The sequence below is a fragment of the Enhydra lutris genome, unplaced genomic scaffold, assembly GCF_002288905.1.
Source record: "Enhydra lutris kenyoni isolate GAN:26980312 unplaced genomic scaffold, ASM228890v2 scaffoldscaffold86, whole genome shotgun sequence".
Classification (NCBI taxonomy): Eukaryota; Metazoa; Chordata; class Mammalia; order Carnivora; family Mustelidae; genus Enhydra; species Enhydra lutris.
Window position 1 is genome coordinate 562,866 of NW_019154170.1, and position 19,610 is coordinate 582,475.

The 19,610-nt window shown below is 58.1% G+C and overlaps 3 protein-coding genes across 11 annotated transcripts; 1 reads left to right on the forward strand and 2 right to left on the reverse strand.

Annotated features, from left to right (window-relative positions):
• Positions 1–55: 55 nt before the first annotated feature.
• Positions 56–12,733, reverse strand: LOC111161861 (XPA binding protein 2). Of its 2 annotated transcripts, none has more exons than XM_022525880.1 (19): positions 12,511–12,733; positions 7,431–7,579; positions 7,045–7,168; positions 6,668–6,865; positions 5,794–5,928; positions 5,544–5,708; positions 4,224–4,368; positions 3,744–3,895; positions 3,531–3,650; positions 3,202–3,333; positions 2,966–3,097; positions 2,751–2,864; positions 1,614–1,776; positions 1,341–1,531; positions 1,133–1,255; positions 878–1,049; positions 472–601; positions 262–371; positions 56–165 (listed from the first exon to the last, which is right to left on the reverse strand). In XM_022525880.1, the coding sequence occupies exons 1-19, from the start codon at positions 12,559–12,561 to the stop codon at positions 104–106; spliced, it is 2,568 nt and encodes an 855-aa protein (XP_022381588.1). In that variant the 5' UTR covers positions 12,562–12,733; the 3' UTR covers positions 56–103. The 2 variants fall into 2 exon arrangements, with proteins under 2 accessions (XP_022381588.1, XP_022381589.1); XM_022525881.1 differs by lacking the exon at positions 12,511–12,733 and adding an exon at positions 11,481–12,331.
• Positions 12,734–12,815: 82 nt separating this feature from the next.
• On the forward strand, positions 12,816–14,358 carry LOC111161869 (PET100 homolog). 8 transcript variants are annotated; one of them, XM_022525907.1, is made up of 5 exons: positions 12,824–12,883; positions 13,170–13,233; positions 13,609–13,695; positions 13,773–13,894; positions 14,221–14,261. In XM_022525907.1, exons 2-5 carry the CDS (start codon positions 13,210–13,212, stop codon positions 14,231–14,233), a joined length of 246 nt encoding a protein of 81 aa, XP_022381615.1. In that variant the 5' UTR covers positions 12,824–12,883; positions 13,170–13,209; the 3' UTR covers positions 14,234–14,261. The 8 variants fall into 8 exon arrangements, 7 of the variants coding, with proteins under 7 accessions (XP_022381617.1, XP_022381615.1, XP_022381618.1 ...); XM_022525904.1 differs by having other exon boundaries at positions 12,830–12,883; positions 13,201–13,233; positions 13,862–13,894; positions 14,221–14,358; XM_022525903.1 differs by having other exon boundaries at positions 12,830–12,883; positions 13,201–13,233.
• Positions 14,359–14,415: 57 nt separating this feature from the next.
• Positions 14,416–16,316, reverse strand: LOC111161867 (Purkinje cell protein 2). The gene is made up of 4 exons (XM_022525900.1): positions 16,266–16,316; positions 15,604–15,718; positions 15,192–15,316; positions 14,416–14,535 (listed from the first exon to the last, which is right to left on the reverse strand). Exons 1-4 carry the CDS (start codon positions 16,314–16,316, stop codon positions 14,416–14,418), a joined length of 411 nt encoding a protein of 136 aa, XP_022381608.1.
• Between the last annotated feature and the right edge of the window lie 3,294 nt (positions 16,317–19,610).

Consider the following 19,610-nt stretch of genomic DNA (forward strand, 5'->3'; position numbering starts at 1 on the left):
GGCAGGCAGTCCCTACGGGCACCTGGGCAGCAGGAAAGAGGCTCAGACCACGACGTACAAACACAGGCTATATTGGGGGAGGCTGGGTGGGGGCCAGGGCGGGTCAGTCCTCCTTCAGGCTCCCGAACACGGCGGCCGGCACACTCTGCTGCTCCAGCCGCACCTCTGGGGAAGGGGGGAGGCAGGGAGGACACGGTCACTCCAGGAGGGACGCTCCTGCCCCTGCGTCCCCCAAACTGCCCCGTCCGGCCGGCCCCTTACCATTGGGCTCCAGGTCCATCTCGTCCTCGTCCTCGTCCTCGCCCAGCTCAATCTCCTCAGGGTTGGCCTGCTGGGCCAGCTCGGCCAGCTCTTCCCGGGAGGCGTCGCTCCTGGAGGCAGGGAGCGATCAGGGAGGGGGGGCCACACGGCTCGGCCTCCCCGGCCCCTCCCCTCTCGAAGAAGAGCCAGCTCACCGCCCCCCACCCTTACCTCACGAACAGGATCTTGCTCTGGGCCCGTGGGGGCTGGTCCCGCTCGGCCTCAGCCGCCAGCTGCTCCGCCCGCTGTTCCAGCAGCTTCATGTCGTCCATGCCGCTCTGCCCGGGGGCCAGGTCAGACACTGGGAGGGGGAGCGTGGGGTCAGACAGCTTCGGTGGGTCCTGCCCTCCCCACAACCACACCAGCCCCCACCGTAGCCCACAGGCCCACCTCACTCTGGGTGCTGCTGGGGGCCCCAAGCTGTCTGAGGACGCAGCCCGCAGGGAGTTCCCAGGCTCCGGTGGGGAAGGCGGAGGTGACCCCCAGAGCTCCCAGCCCAGAAGGTCCAGGCTGCACAGGGGGCAGAGGCCGGGCTGATGGGGCCTGGCCAGGGAAAGGGGGAGCCGCGGCTGCTCACCAGTGCCCGTGGCACTGCCCGACACCTTGAGCATCTGCGAGGCCATGAAGTTGACCTGAGTGTTGTACGTGGCCTGCACGCTGCGGCGAATCCGCAGCATCTCCCGGATGGTGTCCTCGTTGCCGTGCCGGACCTCGAAGTCCTTCCACGTCTGCCAGAAAGCCCCGGTGGTCTGTGGAGGGTGGGTGGCAGGTGTGTGAGCGGGCCGGCTTGGCCGCAGCGCCCCACTGCCCACCCGCCGGGCTCTCCCCCTACCCGGGGGTCACAGATCTGGGAGCAGAAGCTGTAGATGGCGCGCGCCCGGTCGATCTCGCCAAGCCGGCACTCCATGTCCGCGAAGCGCAGGCACATCTCCCGGGCGTGCTCGTCCGACAGCACCTGCCAGGCGCACAGGGGTGGGCGTCAGCAGGGTCCCCACGCCCAGGGCCGGCCTCCAGTGCCCCCAGCCACCCCCACGGGGCACCTCGATGGCCTTCTGGTAGATGCCGCGGGTGTGGGTGACGCCGTAGATCTCGGCTGCGCGCTTGATGTAGATGTTGAACATGTCGTACTGCTGGGCGGGCTCCACGGCCCTGGTGGCACGCTCGTACACGGCCATGGCGTGCCGGGCCAGGCCCCACTCCTCCTCCAGCTGCGCGTACAGCAGGTAGAGCGCTGCGACGGGAGGACGGCGGGTCAGAGGCTGGAGCCCAGCCTGGGGCGCCCCGCCCGGCCCTGCCCGGCCCTGCCAGCCTACTCTTGGCATGTTTGGGAGGGCATCCGTCCAGCGCCTGTTCGAAGAGGTCCCGCGCGCGCTCCAGCTTGCGGCCCCCATAGCGGGCGATGAACTTGGTCAGGTAGGTGCTCCAGATGTCTGACACGTTGGGCCACTTGAACAGCGAGATGCCACGCTCGTACGCCTGCTCCAGGAGAGGAAGTCATGTGCCGGAAGGCGGGGGGAGTGCGCCTGCCGCCTGGGCTGCCGGGAGCCTGCCCCCCATCTCCCTTGGGCTGAGCAAGGTGGCCTTTCCTAGCGCCCCCTCCTGACTATCGCGATGCCGTCGAAAAGGCCTGTACGCCTCCCTCAACAAACTGCAAAGTCCCCAACAACCAGGCAGGACTAGGACTCACCAAGTCACCAGGAGGTACCATTATGGGCCGGGGAGCTGGGGGCGTGGGGGGGCCTCAGCTCTGCAGACACTGGAGCCCAGAGCCCCACACAGAGGCTCATACACCCAGGCCAAGGGGCAGGGCCCGCGTCACTCAGGCTGGGGGTGGCCCGTGCACTGTGTACCACCTCCCCAGCTGTGTCCGGTCTCCCAAACCTGTCACGCAGCCAGGTGGGGTGTCCCTGAGTGCACACGCGCAGACCTACAACCTGGGCCTGGGCTGTGGAGCAGGAACAGCCCCCACACACCCACACCAACCCCCGCCCCGTAAACACGGAAGCAGGACTCGGGGCCTCTGAAGGGGTGAACGGGGTCCCCCCAAATCCTGCCAAAGCCATACCCCCAGGACCTCAGAATGGAACTGTACTTAGAGATGAGTTGTTTAAAAAGGAAACGAGCATGAAGTCACTATAGTGAGCCCTAATCCAAGAACTGGGGTCCTTATGAGGAGATGAAGTCACAGACACACACACAGCGACGACCATGGGAGGCCACGGGGAGAAGATGGCTGCCTATGCGACAAGGACAGAGACCTCAGGCGAAACCAGCCCCGCAGACACCACAATCCAAGATTTCCAGCCTCTGGGACTAAGATGACACGTCTCGGTTGTTTAAGTTCCCTGGTCTGTGATACCCCGTTAGGACAGCGAGAGAACACAACACAGTGCTCGAGGCTCTGAAGCGAACACGCTATCATCTGGGACCCCCAGATCAGCCCCGCTCACCTTGAAGCTCTCCTCGAAGTACTTGTGCTCCTCCAGAAACATGGCATAGTTGATGACGATCTGGGGCGTGGCAATGCGCAGGTCCAGGATGCGGTCATACACGGCCTTGGTGGACTGCGGGGCAGGGGCGGGTTGGAGCAAGTCCCGGGGCAGAGTCCGCAGCCCCGTGTCCCCCCTTCTTCCCCCTGCAACAGGCACTTGGCTACGCAGCTCACCTGGAAGGTGCCCAGGCTCTCCTCTAGGTCAGCGAGCATCGACCACACCTTCAGCGACTTGTACACACGGTTCTGCACAGGCTCCGAGCCGTCGAAGTACTCGGCACGGCGGGCGGGCAGCGCGGTGGCCTTCTGCAGGGAGCCAGCGGCAGATGCGGGGGCTTAGGAGCGTCCTGGGTCCGGCCATGCAGCCCCGCACACCCCACGGCCCACCCCAAGCCCGGGCTTGTGTCTACCCGCAGCAGCCGCAAGGCCTGGTCATAGTTCTCGTGCCGGAGCTCCAGCTCGCCACACTCGCACCACACGCTGGCCAGGTCGTCCACCTGCTTGAAGCTCACCTTGGTGGCCTTCTCCAAGATGATGCGGGCCTGCCAGGGCGCAGAGAGGACAGGCTGAGACCCTGCCCGCTTGCCCCCCCACGCCCCCCACGAGGGTGCACATGGATATACTCGTACAAATGTGACTGTGTCTGGGCCTCCTGCATCCTCTGGCCAAGGACGCATCCACACACTCACACACACACACACACACACACACACACACGCACAAATGGCACAGCACTCACATCGTCCAGCTGCCCGTTGTCCTCATAAAACTTGGCAAATGCGACCCACAGGGTGTGGGGCTTGCCCGTCGCCTTGAAAGGGTCCACCGTCTGCACAGCCTCCGTGTACGTGTTGATGATCTGGTGGGAGGGATTGAGTCAGGTGAGACAGTCGGGGCCCCAGTGGGTGGGGGGGCGGGGGTCGCGCAGCCGAGGGGAGGGACCATCACGTACCTCCCGGGGGCGGCCCTGATGCAGGGCCACGCGCTTGTGCCACTCGTGCACGTGGTGCGGGTTCTGGCGCAGCAAGACGCTGTTGAGCAGCAGGGGACGGCGGCCGATGAGCTGCTCGAAGCGGGCCAGCCGCAGCTCCAGGTCCACGTCATCTGGGCTCCATGACGCGGGTCGGGGAGTATGAGTGAGGGCCTCAGCACACAGCCGCCCCGCTCCCCAGACCCCACCGCGTGCCCTGGGCTTGGCGGACTCAGCCCACTGGCCACCCCAGTCGGAGCCGTATACGTCATCCCGGTTACTTGCCAAGGTGCCACATGCCCTGGCCACCTGGCCGGCCTCCCTCCCCCCTCCCTGCCGACCCCCGACGGCCCCGAGACACACCTCTCCCCTGCCCCAGCCGCTCAGGACCCTCGGGGCCCTCGGGCCAGCCAGCCCGGGCCTCCCCTCCTTGCCAGCCCAGGACAACTGCCGGCAGCTCACCATCCTCCTCCCGCCCCAGTTCCGAGGCGGTCTCCATCTTGGCTGCGATCATGCTCTCTTCGAACTGTGCGTAGCTGTCAAACACCTGCGTGAAGTCGCGCACGGTCATCACTGTCCGGATGGCCTCCTCATACACATCTCGGGCCTGCGGGCATGGGAGGGTGGAAGGAAAGTGCTGGCAAGGGAGGCACAGGTGCCCACTCACACGAACACAGGGAAGCCAACAGCACGGCCCTGGCAGTGGTCCCAAGCCGGGATCGCCCCGCTCTGTCAGGCTCTGAGCGGCGACGGCACAGCCATGATGAGCTGTCCCCTGCTCCCCGCCCCGCCAGAGTGCTCTGGGGCCCCCACTCCTCCCCAGGAAACTGACGGTGATGCTCTCTTGTGCAAAGTGAATGACGCTCGAGGGAAACATGTGTAAGGTGCCCGATACCCAGTGAGACTCGTGAGGTGACCAACCCCCGTGCCCCAAGGTCCACGCCACAGGGACCCTGGCCTCAGCTCAGCCATGAAGGGCCCCGCCGTGGCTATGGAGCACCCCTCATGCCAGCCCGGCCCCACTTCTGAAGCTCATGTTCTCCTCATCACTCCTGCCCCCTCCCCCAGCTTGGGCCCCATCTCTCTACCCAGCCCTGGCTGGTCATCCTACGGCCCCCGCCTGGCCACTGGCCCCAGAGCCTCCTGGCTGGTCTCCTGCCATGGGCCTCAGCCTGTGGCCGGCCAGTGGCTAAAATGCAGAGCTGGTCCTGCCTCTGTCCCACTCACGACGGGCCGGTGGCTCCCCTCTGCTCGGCCCAGCCAGCCCCATCTCGGCCCGCAGAGCTCTCCCTTTCCTCCCTTCGCCAGCCTCCCCCTGGTCCAGCTCTACTCCCCTCTGCTCCTTCCTCCCCGAGGCCCCCAACAACCCCGGCCGGCCCCTCCAGGGACTTGTCAGAGGCCCAGGCACCCCCCGCACCCCGGGCGTGCCACCCCACTGACAAGCAAGTGGACAGGGACACGGAAAGGAAGGCTAACTCTTTGGGAGTGACCCTCACGCCAGGCACCTGCGTGGCACCGGACTCCTCACAGGTGAGGGAGCAACTGTCACTCTCACTTTGCAAATGAGGACGCCCAGGCTTGGTGGGTTCAAGGCCACCCAGCCAGGAAGGACTCAGGTCTGGCCAACCCCAAGGCAGGCGTGCATGCCAGCAGGACGTGCCCCGTGTGCACAAACGGCGTGCCTGCGTGTTTGCTGCGCCCACACATGCCCGCCTGCGTCCCCTGAATGCCACGCGCTGGAGGGACCACCCGCTCCCCGCATCGGCCACCGGGCCCGCTCACCTTTTCGAAGTGGCCACTGCGGATGTAGTAGTCAGCCAGTGAGCACCAGAGCTTGCCCAGCTGGTCTGTGAAGCGGGTGAGGCCCCCGCGGATGATGGCGTCCACATTGAGCGACTGCACCTTGTCCGGGTTCTGGGAGATGAGGTCACAGAGCTCGTGCCACAGCTGCAGTGCCAGGAGAAGAAGTCTCAGCTGGGTTCCCCACAGGAGCAAGCCCTCCTGCCCTGCCCCCATCCCCCCACAGGCCCACCTGGTAGTTGGACTTGCCGGCCTTGGACACAAAGCGCTCGTCGTTGACCACGGTGGCCAGGCGCTGCGCGGCTTCGTCCAGCCGGTCACTGGACTTGAGGTACTCGATGTACTCCTCCGCGCTCTCGGGGCTGAGCTGCGCAGTGACCGGCCCCATCAGCAGTCGGGGCCGAGGAGCCACACCACGACACCCGCCCCCCATCGGCAGCTCCGGGTCAGCCAGCCACCACTGTCCCGGTCAAGAGCCAGCCCTGCCAACCCTGCCTCAGCCACCCCTGTCCAACCCGGGTCCCACCAGTGAGGCCTCAGCCACACTGAATCCAAGTCTGGACTGGAATCAGTCTGGGCCCCACTGGTCCAAGGCCAGCCCCGAATGCACCGGCTTCAACAGCAATGGAACAGCCTGCACCCTCCAGGCCTTGCTTTTTACCACAACCCGCCCTACGTGGCCAGAGAGCACTGTGTTAAGAGTTACGTGGTACATGATAGCTGCTAGAAGTTTAAGAAAGCCACACACCATCCGCACCCGGTTTCTACCTAGACACACTCCCATAGCCATTAATCTCGCGTTCCCTGCCCTCCCGTGGTGGCCATTCTCCTGGTTTACGTGGTCAGCTCAGGGGCATCTGTCTGCCCGGTGGGACCAAACACCTCCACGTGCAGAGACTGTCCCTGCCACCTGTCCCAGGATGTGTCTCGATACCGGACACACAGCAGTTAGTAGCAAATGTGTGGAAAATAAACAAACTGCTGACAAAATCTGTCTCAGGAAGCCTTCTCCCTACTTCCTGCCCCGTGACATCGTGCCAGGGGCTAGCGACCAGGGAACCAGTTCTGGGGGCCTCCTGACGCGGGGCAGTGCCCCTCCCGCCTACCTTGAGGAAGCGCCGATAGCCCCGCACGGCCGTCTCGGGCAGCGGGTGGGAGCGCAGGAAGCGCAGGTACAGGGGCCAGATTCGGGAGTGCTGGGTGATGGGCAGGGCCCGAAGGGCACGGTCAAACGTGCGGCGCGTGTGCGTGACGCGGCCCTGGTCCATGAGGAACTGGCAGTAGTCCAGCCACAGACGGGGCATCTGGCGGCGCGGGGCAGAGGTGCGCGGTGAGCCCAGAACTCCCTCCTCCACGGCCAAGTCTAGCTCAAGGGCAAGTCTATCAAGGTGGCAGGACTCCGATCCCCCCACTCTGCCCATGGCTGGGGACCAGGGCACCCCAGTTCCCCCGCCCCGCCCCGCCCGGCCTCCGCCCTCCCCACCTTGTGCATGAACACGAAGGCCCTCTCGTGGCAGTTGTTGACGTCTTCATAGGCAGGGTCAGTGACACAGCGGTGCTTCACCTGCGCCCGGCGGGCCTTCAGGTATCGGTACCAGAGTTTGTAGCTGGGGAAGCAGACGGGGGCAGCCGATGACCGGTCAGCCTTACAGACTCCGCCCCCTCCACCCCTGCGCCCTGTCCCCCCACGAAGCAACTGCTGGGAGAAGGGACCTGAGGAAGGAGGACAAGTCCCTGCAACGGGGTGGGGGAGGGGAGATGTGCTGACCCTCGGGGGGATGGCTACTTAGTGCCAGAACGAGAGCCCCTGGGACCTCTGGGACAGTTCCGTGAGGACAGGGCGGGGGTGGGGGCCGCGGCGGGTCACACCTGCACGGCAGCAGCTTCAGCGCCCGCTCATACAGCTGGTTGAGCCGGGGCTTCGGGGCACCTTGTTTGAACTCAATGTAGCGGAGCCAGCACTTGACCGAGAACTGGTTCCGCATGATCTCCTCCTCATAGGGGAGATCCTCTTCTTCCTGCGGGAGCCAGGGAATGGGGAGGAGAGAGACCTGCCCTCAGAACCTGCTCCCAGGTCCCCCAGCTCATCGGAGCCAGGTCACCAGACACCCAGATCCTAGGGCTCAGCTCCGCGTTTTACTCCTCGGAATCCCAGCGGCCCCCATCTGACCCAGTCATCAGACCCCTCAATTAGGGTTCGAGGTAAGGCTCAAGACTGTCCCCCAGACACCACTCTTTTGGACTTCCGGATCGAGCCACCCACTCCCTGGCCCAGATCACTGGATTCCTTAGACTCCCGGGTCCAACGCCAGACCTCGCTCGGAGCTGGACACCAAGCCGTGACTCCGAACAACGTGTCTCTTCCCGAACACCAGGCCTCTGACATCTCGGGCTCCCACTAGCCGGAGCAGAGCTCAACTCTGCCCCAGAACTTGGATAAGTTGAACTACGAATAAGGAAACTTCACCTGGAGTGGAATGGGGAAGCCCTGAAGGGGGAACTCTCATGCCTACCATCTCTTTGTCAACTGCAGAAACCCCACAGGAACATTTTCTCCTTGCCTGGCAACAGCCCAGAAACTGCCAGAATTCAGTCAATGAGAAGCCATCACCACCCCCGGAATATCACTTTCTTCTAAGAGACTTTCCTTCAAAGCAGCCCCTCTCAGCTGACTTTTTCTCTATAAAGTGACAGTCCTCTCCTTTGTTCTTCAGACTTGCCTTTGGTTTTACCAGAGCCTGCATACCCTTGTTTAAAATTCCTCTGCCAGGGGCGCCTGGGTGGCTCCGTGGACTAAAGCCTCTGCCTTCAGTTCAGGTCATGATCCCAGAGTCCTGGGATTGAGCCCCGCATCGGGCTCTCTGCTGAGCTGGGAGCCTGCGTCCCCCTCTCTCTCGGCCTGCCTCTCTGCCTACTTGCGATCTGTCAAATAAATAAATAAAATCTTTTTAAAAAAATAAAATAAAAAGATAAAGTAAAAAAATAAATAAAATTTCTCTGCCACTCTTAAATAAACCCATTTTGCTGGTAACATAACTATCGGTTTTATTTCCAGGCTCGACAGGAGCTAAACCTTTACCTCCAGAGAGGTATGGACCGCAACCAAGCCTCACCAACACCAAACACCAAAACCCTGGGGAAGAGGGCAGGCCTCAACAGGGACACATCACAGATGCTGCGGATTCAGCTCCAAACAACCACAACACAGGGAGTATCACAACGCGGCAAGTGAATTTTCTGGTTTCCTAGTGCACGTAAAAGTTATACTCATGCTGTGCTGTAGTCTATTAAGTGTGCAATGGCATTATGTCTAAAAAAATCACATCTTGGCGAAAAAATACTTTCTTGCTCAAAAAATGCTAACCCGAGCTTTCAGTGAGTTGAGATCTTTTTGCTGGTGGAGGGTCTCGCCTCCGTGGGGACAGCTGCTGACTGATCAGGGTGGGGGCTGCTGAAGGCTGGGGTGGCTGTGGCAATTTCTTTAAAAAAAAAAAAAGAGAGAGAGAATGGTTTACCACATCAGTTGACTCGTTCCTGCATGAACGACTTTTCCGCAGTATGGGATTCAGCTTGACAGCGTTTTGCCCACAGCAGGACTTCCTTCCAAACTGCAATCAGTCCTCTCAAATTGCTTTGTCAACTGAGTTTCTGTCACATGCTAAAAGCTCTGTTGTCGGGGCATCTGGGTGGGTCAATGGATGGGGCCTCTGCCTTCTGCTCAGGTCGTGATCTCAGCGTCCTGGGATCGAGCCCTGGGATGGAGCCCCGAATCAGGCTCTCTGCTCAGCAGGGAGCCTGCTTCTCTCTCTCTCTGCCTGCCTTTCTGCCTACTTGTGATCTCTCTCCCCGTCAAATAAATTTTTTTTAAAAATAACAAAAAAAAAGAATAAAAACCCTGTTTTCATTTCGACAATCTTCATGGCATCTTTGCTGGTAGATTCCATTTCAAGAAACCCCCTTCTTTGTTCATCCATAAGAAGTAACGCACTCCTCCCCCATTCAAATTTTAACATGAGACCGCAGCAAGGCAGTCCTGTCGTCAGGCTCCTGACGTCTGGTTCTCTTGCTGATTCCACCACATCTGCGGTTGCTTCCTCCCCTGAAGGCTGGAACCCCCCCAAGAGTCATCCGTGAGGGCTGGAGTCAACTTCTTCCAAAATCCTGTTCAGGTTGATACTTTGACCTCTTCTCATGCATCAGAATGCTCCTAATGGCATTTCAAATGGTGAAGCCTTTCCAGAAGGTTTTCAATTTGCTTTTCCCAGATCTATCAGAGTAATTGCCGTCTCTGGCAGCAATACCCCCATGAAACATGTTTCTTAAATAATAAGACTTGAAAACTGAAATTACCCTTTCGGTCCGTGCACTACAGAACAGATGTTACGTTAGCAGGCACGAAAACAACATTCACCTCGCACAGCCCTGTCAGAGCTCCTGGGTGATCAGGTACAGTTAGTGAGCAGTCATTTTTGGGAAGCAATCTTCACTTTCTGGGCCATAGCTCTCAACATTGGGGCTCAAAATATTTGGTAAACAGTGTTGTAAACAGATATGCCATCATCCAAGCTTTGTTGTTCCAATTACACAGCACCGAGTAGTTTTAGCTTAATTCTTAAGGGCCCTAGGATTTTTAGAACAGCAAACAAGCACCAGCTTCGGCTTAAAGTCATCAGCAGCATTAGCCTCTAACGACAGAGTCTGCCTGTCCTTTGAAGTGCTGAAGCCGGGCACTGACTTCTTCTCCTCTCCAGCTATTTAAGTTCTAAATGGCATCTTCTTCCTAGAGGAGACTTTTCCATTTATATTAAAAGTCTGTTTGGGGTGCCTGGGTGGCTCGGTTGGTTAGGTGCCTGACTCCTGATGTCAGCTCAGGTCTTGATCTCAGGGTTGTGAGAAAATAATAATAATAATAATAATAAATTTGAAAGTCTGTTTCACGTACTCACCTTCATTAATTATCTTAACTCTTTTTTTAAAGATTTTATTTATTTGCGAGAGAGAGCATGCGCGTGCACGCACACACATGTGCACTCGCACACAAGCAGGGGCAGCAGCAGAGGGAGAAGGAGAAGCAGGCTCTCCGCGGAGCGGGAAGCTGGACACGGGGCTTGATCCCAGAACCCAGGGATCATGACCCGAGCTGAAGACCGACACTTAAACCAACTGAGCCACCCAGGCGCCCCTCAACTAGATCTTCTTCTTCTTCTTCTTCTTTTTTAAAGATTTGATTTATTTGAGAGACAGTGAGAGAAAGAGAGAGAGAGAGCAAGAGCAGGGGGAGGGAGAGGGAGAAGCAGACTCTTCACTGAGCATGAAGCCTGATGTGGGGCTCAATCCCAGGACCCTGGGATCATGAGCTGAACCTAAGGCAGACGCTTAACCAACTGAGCCACACAGGTGCCCCTAGATCATCTTCTTCTTCTTTTTTTTTTAATTTCTTTTTTTTTAAAGATTTTATTTATTTATTTGACAGATACAGAGAGATTACAAGTAGGCAGAGAGATGGGCAGAGAGAGGGGGAAGTGGGCTCCCTGCGAAGCAGACAGCCTGATTCGGGGCTCCATCCCAGGACCCTGGGATCATGACCTGAGCTGCAGGCAGAGGCGTAACCCACTGAGCCACCCAGGCGCCCCTCCCCTAGATCTTCTGATTAACTTGCTACAGATCCTACATTGGCATTCCCTGCTTCACTTCGCACTTCTGTTACGGAGATGGCTTCTTTCCTTAAACCTTATGAACCAACCTCTGTTAGCTTCAAACTTGTCTCCTGGAGCTCCCTCACCTCCCTCAGCCTTTGTAGAACCAAAGAGTTAGGCTTTGCTCTGAATTAGATATTGGATTAAGGGGATGTTGTGCCTGGTTTGATCTTCTACCCAGACCACTAAAACTTTCTCTGTAACAGCAATAAGGCTGTTTCACCTTTTTATCATTCGTGGGTTTACTGGAGCAGCACTTCTAATTTTCTTCGAGAACTTTTCCTTTGTATTCACCACTTGGCTGTTTGGTGCAAGAGGCCTTGCTTTCGGCCTATCTCAGCTTCCAACATGCCTTCCTCGTTAACCTTAATCATTTCTAGCTTTTGACTTCAAGTGAGAGACGTGACTCTTCCCTTCACTGGAACACTGAGAAGCTGCTGTAAGGTTATTAACTGGTCTAATTTCAGTATTGTCACGTCTCAGGGAGTAGGGACAGAGACAGGCAACAGCCCATGGAGCAGTCGGAACACCTACATTTATTAACTTTCCCTTTTATTTGGTGTGGCTCCTGGTTCCCCAACACAAAACTAATGGAAAAGTTTGAAATACTGTGAGAATTACCAAAACGTGACACAGAGACAAGAAGTTAGAAAATGCAAGCCTTCAAAAAAGCAAAAAAGAAAAAGAGAGAAAGAAGAAAGAAAACTAAGATCTCCTGCAATAACTGTGAAGCACAATGAAAGGACATGTGTCCGTGCCCCAGATACCAAGTCTTGGACTCTTAAGGATCCCACTGGCCATCGCCTGACCAGCTCCACATCTGACTCCAGTTCTCCGAATCCAGACACCAATCCTTTATTCCAGAAACTACAAGGCTCAGGGCCAGACCCAGGCCGTTACTCAGGACACCAAAACTTTACCACAGAAACCAGAGCCCTGGCTTTGGGTCACTATCCTCTACTTCAGACACCAAGATCTCTATAAGACTTCGCTCTGCGACCCACCCCTCTCCCCGCGCGCTCCCATTTCCACCGGAGACCCGGGGCGCCTGGCCCTTAACTTCGACAGCAGCTCTTCACTCAGACCACCTGGACTCCGGCACCATAACTTGGCTCCTGGCAGCCCGGCCCGCACGCCCTGCTCTCGGGTCGACAGAATTTGGCCGACACCCCCGGCAGCCAGACCCCGAACCTCTGAAGCATCCAAGCCCTGTGCTCTCACACGGGCTACCCCTGGCCCCGCCGCGGACTCACGAAAACGAGGTCCGGCCGCTCGGACCGGGAAAGACGCGCCATCACCACCATCTTCCTGGCTCTCCCGCTACGGGCAGGAGTCGCGTTATAATGACGCCTCCTGCGGACGGCCAGACCTATTTCCTATTGGCTGAACCTTTACCGACCCCGCGGACCGCGTTTGTTGACTTTCGCTTAGAAGGCGCCGGCGACCGGAAGCAGAGTAGAGACGCCCGAAGATGACGTCATCACGAAACTCGTCTACCAATCAGCTTCAGTAATGGAGGCAACGAAGGCCCAATGAGCTGCAGTTTTGCTGGAGGGTTGACTTTGGGCGGAAGCGGCTTTGTAGCCTGGGAGAAGCGAGATGGGGGTGAAGCTGGAGGTGTTTCGGGTCAGTGAGCTTTGCAGCGGGTGGACAGTTGGACTCCCCCGGGCACTGAGGAGGAGGCTTTGGAGGGGAGGGGACTCCAGGAAAGAGGGCAAAGTGGGGAGAGAGCTTCTGAGTTTTGAGAGGGATCTTTAAGTTTGGAAGCGCAGCGGAGGGGGCGGGCTGGTGGGCGGCGGGGCGTCCGAGAGGAGTGATGTGGGAAAGGGGCTCCAGGAAGGAAAGCTCCAGACCTTGCGGAAGCTCATGGGCTCTGGGTGGTTGTGCGTTTCTGATAGACCCCTGTGTTTAGGGGAATCGATTCCAAGTAATGAGGATTCCAGGGTCTGAAGATGCTCCAGGGATCTAACGGACGGGTGGGTAATGAGGTCTCACGAAGATGCCTTTGATTTTAGTACGGGATTTTGTACTCTGAGTCAGGGGTCTTTCCGCGCTCGCGTGTGTACGTACGTATGTGTGTGTGTGTGTGTGTGTGTGTGTCTTTGTCTTTGAGGGGGCGTTTTCCCAAACTTGGAGGAGGCTTTGAGGTCTCCTAAATTATTATTACTAGAGGTCTAGGCTCTAAGGTGTGAGGCTTCTGTGCCCGTGGTGGGAGTTGTGCGGTTCTTGGGGACCCTGAGGACGCACTCCGGTCTCCGTGGGAGGATGGTCCTCCAGGCTCTGAGCAACCTGTGCATGTTGTGGAAGAGCTTTAATCCCTGGCTCTGTTCATTGACCTCCTGCCCTTCCAGATGACACTCTACCTCACCTTCCCTGTGGCTATGTTCTGGATCGCCAATCAGGCCGAATGGTTTGAAGACTATGTCATACAGCGTAAGGTGGGCACAGGGAGAGTATTCATGGGTTCGTTCCAGGGCTGGGGGAGAGAATGGGGCACCAACCTTCTGGGGACCAGTGTCTGCCTCCCACCAGCCAACCCTGCCCTGGGCGGGGAGCTCCGGAGTCTCCTGGCTCATGCTTCCAGCTGCTATTTTGTCCCCACAGAGGGAGCTGTGGCCACCTGAGAGGGAAGACCAGGTAAGTAACATACTCTTCTTCCCCCTAAAGGGACAGAGGTGCCTGGATCCCTGTGGCCGTGATGGGTTTGAATGAAGATTTTGCTCTCAGTCCTGAGGAAAGAATTGGGAGCAGAGGGGTGTATAGTTTCTTTTTTGCCCTTTTCCTGAAAGGTGAAGCTAATCCCACTTGGACCCTCGCTGTAATTGGTGCAGGGCTTCCAGCATAGATGCTGAACTCTGAGGCTGTTGCCTGGGGGAGTAAGGGGGTGAAGGGAAGGGGGTCCAGGCCCCTGAGGTGTGTGTCCTCCCCCTCTCCCATTCCACCCCGCCTTCTCCACCCCCCAGCGCCGGGAGCTAGAAGAATTCAAAGAGAAGATACGGAAGCAGCGGGAGGAGAAGCTCCTTCGTGCTGCCCAGCAGAGCTCCTGAATCTTAGCCCGTCCACCCAAGAAAATACACATACACAGTTTCTTGTTTCTTGTGGAAGTGTTTTATTGTTTGTTTTCAGGGGCCAAGCAGGGCCCAGGACGGCTCAGGCCTTCATGGGGCTTGTGTCTGGGGTTGGGGGCTGCTGTTCCGACGGAAGCTGAGAGCAGTCGGGTCTTGAGGGGTGAGGAGGGGTTGGGGGCTGAGCGTCCCGGCTCGTTTCTGCACTCCATCCTGTGGATGAAGAGGGGTCAGCCAGAGGGAGGAATCACGGGCAGTGCCAGCCGAAGCTGACCCAGACATCGGGAGACGGTGCCTGTGTGCCACCTCCTGCCGTTCTCCCCTGCCATCCCCCGGCTTCTACATACATGAGTTACTCCTTTAGTTACCTCCTGAGTTACCACCTTTAGGGCGGTATTTGGAGTCTTGATCAGAGCCCGGGGTACACGTGCATATGTGTGTCATAGACACACACTAGTGTGTGGAGGTATGGGTCCCATGTATAAACTCAGATGCCCTCTTCCTTGGAGGTGTCTTCCCAGGAAGGGGGTCTGCTCATTCTGTCTTCCCTGAAACCCTGAGACAGGCGGGGGCCATGAGTTCCAGCCATGGCTCTGACATTCACATGCCCCCGGCCCAACCTTGGGCCCCTCTCGGCCCTGTCTGGGCCTTTGTCCTCCCACCCGAAGTTGGGTATCCAATTGGCCAGGATCCTGTGCCTGGCATGGACCCAGGGTGGCACTTTTACTAGGCACTTACACCTAAGGGGCAAATCGGGGCTAGACATAAGGGTGAGGAAGTCTCCATTTACTTCTGGCTGGGGGTGGGAGGCAGGGTCAGAGCGCTTAGCCTAGCAGGTCTCTGTTCAGCTCCAGCGGCATGTCACCTACCTTGGGGCCTATGGGCTGGAAGCCAGGCAGGCTGCTGACTGTCACACGCTGGTCATCCATACGGCGGCCCTGGGTACTGGCCAGCATGTCCATGAGACTGTCCATCTCGGGTGCAGGGCCACTCTCTGCGTTAAGCAGAGGCGTGCGGGGATGAATGTGTATACGCTGACTCCAGGGGACATAGCCGGAGCCCCCAACCCGCTCCTCTGCCCCCACTCTTTCTCTAGGAAGCGCGCTGGCCTCTCCCTCCCATCCCTTGCCCAGTGTTCCCATTTGCAGCTTGCTTTCTCAGACTCTTGCCCACAGGCCCCCCAGATGGCCACTCTCCCTGGATCCCTATGCCCTGCCCCATTCATGCCCCCAAACATCACACCAGTCCCACCCTACCCCCTGCCCCCGTGCCCGTGCTCACGGCTCTCAGAAGTCGGACCCGGCCCTGCCTGCAGCGAGCACCGCTGCTCCTCCATCCGGTCGCCCTGTACGTGGCTCAGCAGGTTGAAGAAGCCCTCCTGGTCTGGAGAGCCAGCCTGGGGGACAGATGCACTCAGTCTAGCTGGCCTCTCAGCTGGGGAACCCCTCCCCTCCCCTCCCCTCCCCTCCCCTCCTCGGCGCTCACCATGGTCCCCGCCGATGTGCTGCTCTGCAGAGCCGCTCAGAATGAGACCTGAGCCTCCTTCCCAATCCCGGCCCCTGCCCCAGGGGCCCCGCCAGCAGGGCCACTCCACGTGGTGCTGCCTCCAGGGAGAGGCTACTGGTGCCAGCATCCTGACATCCTAAATTGGGGCCTGACTGCAGGATGGCCTGGGGGCTGGGATGTGACCCAGGGAAACATACCAAGGGCTGCCCCCGAATCCCAGCATCCCCCACCTCCCAGGGGTTAACACGAAGAGCCCTGACCTCTGCCCTGGGGCTGGGCTAGGCCCTTGGACCCCCAGGCCCACCAGTGCTTCCTTGGGCAGCAACTGGGTTAGGGGTCCCAGGAGACTTGCTTGCTAATTAGGTGCCCTACAAACCAATTAGTCTTGTCATTCACAGGCCCTTGAGTTAGGGATGTGTGGGGTGGGATCTGCTTACTTTGAGGCAGGGAGCCGAAGTCCCATCCACCTTCTCTTCCTGGTCCGTCATCATCCCCGCTCCCCTCCCCTGGGTCCCGTCCACTTCTCTGCTAACCTCTGTCCCGGCCCTGTGCCAGAGAAGGCTTTTTAAAAGACTGGGATGTGGAGGGGGGGAGTGGATACCCAGCCCCAAATCCCCAGCTCATGCCCCATCTGCTCCCACCCAAGCTTAAGCCCCATAAAGATGATCCAGATAATTGTTTTTTGCAGCAGGACACAGTGCTGCTGTGGGGGTAGGAGACAGGGTGACCTGGGTTTGGGACCTTGTCCAGCAGGACTCACTGGGCCCCAAGAACTCTCAGTGGGGCTCAGCAGCAGGCCAGAGCAGTGTCCCCCCACGATGGGGGGGGGCTGGTTGGCCCAGCTGGGAGAGGTCAGGCCACCAGGGCAGCTCAGGAGGGGTCTGTAGCCCTCTAGTGGGAAGCAGAGTGAGATGGGCTCACCCTGCTGGTAGGGCTGTTGCCAACCGCAGGTGGTAGGGGAAGGAGGTGGACTTGAGGACCACTGAGGCACCACCAGGCTGAGTAGCTCCATCTCAGTCTCCCGGCCACCCCTCCCAGTCCCTGGGTCTGGTTGCCCACCACCGGCCCTAATACCGGAAGGTCTGGGATTCCCCCCGCCGCCTTTTTAAAGGTTTTATTTATTTTAGAGAGCAAGAGAGAGCATAAGCTGGGGGCAGGGGGAGTAGGGGCAGAAGGAGAAGCAGGGAGCCCAATGCGGGGCTCGATCCCAGGACCCCAGGATCATGACCTGAGCTGAAGGCAGACACAACCAGCTGAGCCACCCAGGTGTCCCAAAAAGGTCTGGAATTTCCTGTTCTGCCACCAATGCCAGGTTGAGCTTTCTCCTGAGACCTGTCATCTCAGTACCTGGGGATGGCAGGCAAGGAGGAGAGTCCCTGCCCCCTCCCCCAAGCACCTATGGCCTCCTTTCAGTGGCCTGGGAGAGGGTGCCACTGGGAGGAACCCACGGGCACCCCATCCCCTACCCAAGATGCCTTTCTAGAAACCAGTTAAAACCTCTCCTCAGAGTAAATGGGCCGCACTGTCACCACACTTGCCTAAGCGTGAAGCTCGGTCCTCTTCCCCAGGCAACGGTTCCCCATCCGGGGCCCTGCCTGCACCCTGTCGGCAGCCCCAAGTCCTCGATGTCAACAGGATGCCCTGCTCTTCCGCAGATGTACTAGTTTACTGCTGCCTTAACAAAGTCACAAACTGGGGGGCTTAGAGCAACAGATGATTGTCGCACAGTTCTGGAGGCTGGAGCCAGAAGTTGGGGCGTTGGCGGTACCATGCTCCTGAGACCCGTAGGGGAGGGTCCTTCCTTTCCTCTCCCTGGCTCCTCAGGGTTGCAGGCAGCCCTCGGTGCTCCTTGGCTGGTCGCTGCAGTATTTCAGCCTCTGGCTCTGATGTCATGTGACATTCCTCTGTGTCCCTGTCTCCACATGGCCGTCACAAGACATGGAAACCAGTCGCGTTGTGTTAGAGGTTCATGCTACGATTCTTTTTCCAAATAAGGTCACAATCTCAGGTACCGAGCTTGGGCCTTCAACCTGTCTTGGGGGAGGATGGACAGGATACCATTCAGCCATTAACTGCAGAAGACCCTGGTCACCCTCACAGAATACAGTGGGGGGTGGTAGACCCTCCAGACTTCCACCCCCAGGGGACAGCCTGAGAAGCTGGAGGGGGTGTCACGGCCTCCCAACTCCTCCCTTTGCTCCTGCAATCCACCCTTCTTCCTTCCCCTCCTTCCCCTGCTCAGAAGTCTCCCTTGGCTCCCGTTGCCCTCAGGAGAAAATGCCACGGAGTAATGGAACGTTCTAAAATTGGGGATGGACGCACAACTCTGAACATGCTAAAAGGCATTGAATTGTACTCTCAGAGTGACTGTGTGCTATGTGAATTATATCTCAACAAAGCTATGAAAGAAAGAAAAAACAAGAGGCGCCTGGGTGGCTCAGTGGGTTTAGCCTCTGCCTTCGGCTCAGGCCATGGTCTCGGGGTCCTGGAATTGAGCCCCGCATCGGGCTCTCTGCTCAGCAGGGAGCCTGCTTCCCCCACCCCGACCTCTCTCTCTGCCTACTTGTGATCTCTGTCAAATAAATAAATAAAATTTTTTTTTTTTATGGGCGCCTGGATGTCTCAGTGGGTTAAAGCCTCTGCCTTTGGCTCAGATCATGATACCAGGGGCCTGGGATTGAGCCCTGTAAATGGGCTTTCTGCTCAGCAGGGAGCCTGCTTCCCCACCTTCTCTCTCTGCCTGCTCCTCTGCCTCATTGTGACTGCTCTCTCTCTGTCAAATAAATGAATAAAATCTTAAAAAAAAAGAAGAAGAAGAAGAAAGAAAAAACAAGAAAGGAATGGAGGGAGGTAGGAAAACATGGAAGAAAACCCCAAATCTTACCTAGAGTGGCCAGCAATCCTGGTTTGCCCAAGACTTTCTCAGTTTAGCTCTGGAAGTCCTGTGTCCTGGAAACTTCTCAATCCCAGGCAAACTGGGCTGGGTCAGTCCTCCCTTGTCCCACAGAGGTCTGGTCTCCAAGCTCACCTCACTCCCCCCTGCTCCTCCAGCCACATCCCCTTCTCTCTGCCTGCATCGCTGCATGGCTCCTTGATGTCATTCAGGTTAAATCTACATGTCACCCTGTGAGTGTCCCCCTCTGGTACCACACATGATAAACCGCCCCCCCCCACCTGGCATGTGCTCTCACATCACTATTTCTGTTAGAGCAGAACTGATCATTTTCTCTCCCCCTTCCGCTTCACCTTAAGTGCCACATGGCAGATCTAGTTTTTATTCACTAATTGAATTAGTGAATTGCCCGTCCCATGTAAGTGGCAAAGGGCCAAGCACCAGACTCATTACCTTTTTTATTTTCTTTAAGATTTATTTATTTGAGAGCAAAAGAGCATGAACAAGGGGAAGGGCAGAGGGAGAAGCAGACTCCCTGCTAAGCAGAGAGCCTGACATGGGGCTCCAACCCAGGACCCTGGGATTATAACCTGAGCCAAAGGCAGACTGCTTAACCTACCGAGTCATGCAGGTGCCCCATCCAGACCAATTCTTAATAAACATGGCCAAATGAAGGAACCAGTTCTGGACTCTGCATTCACACCCGTGCATCACACCTGAGATACGGGACCTCTTTTGGATGGGTGCCGCTGGACTGTGCCCTCTGTGTGGCAAGGTGACAGCCACTTGCTGGGGCACAGCAGGAGCAGGCCATGAACTTTCGAGTCAAGTGTGAATTGAGTGTGTGTGTAAGTGTGCAAGGGGTTGAGCATGCCGCTGAGCCCACGGG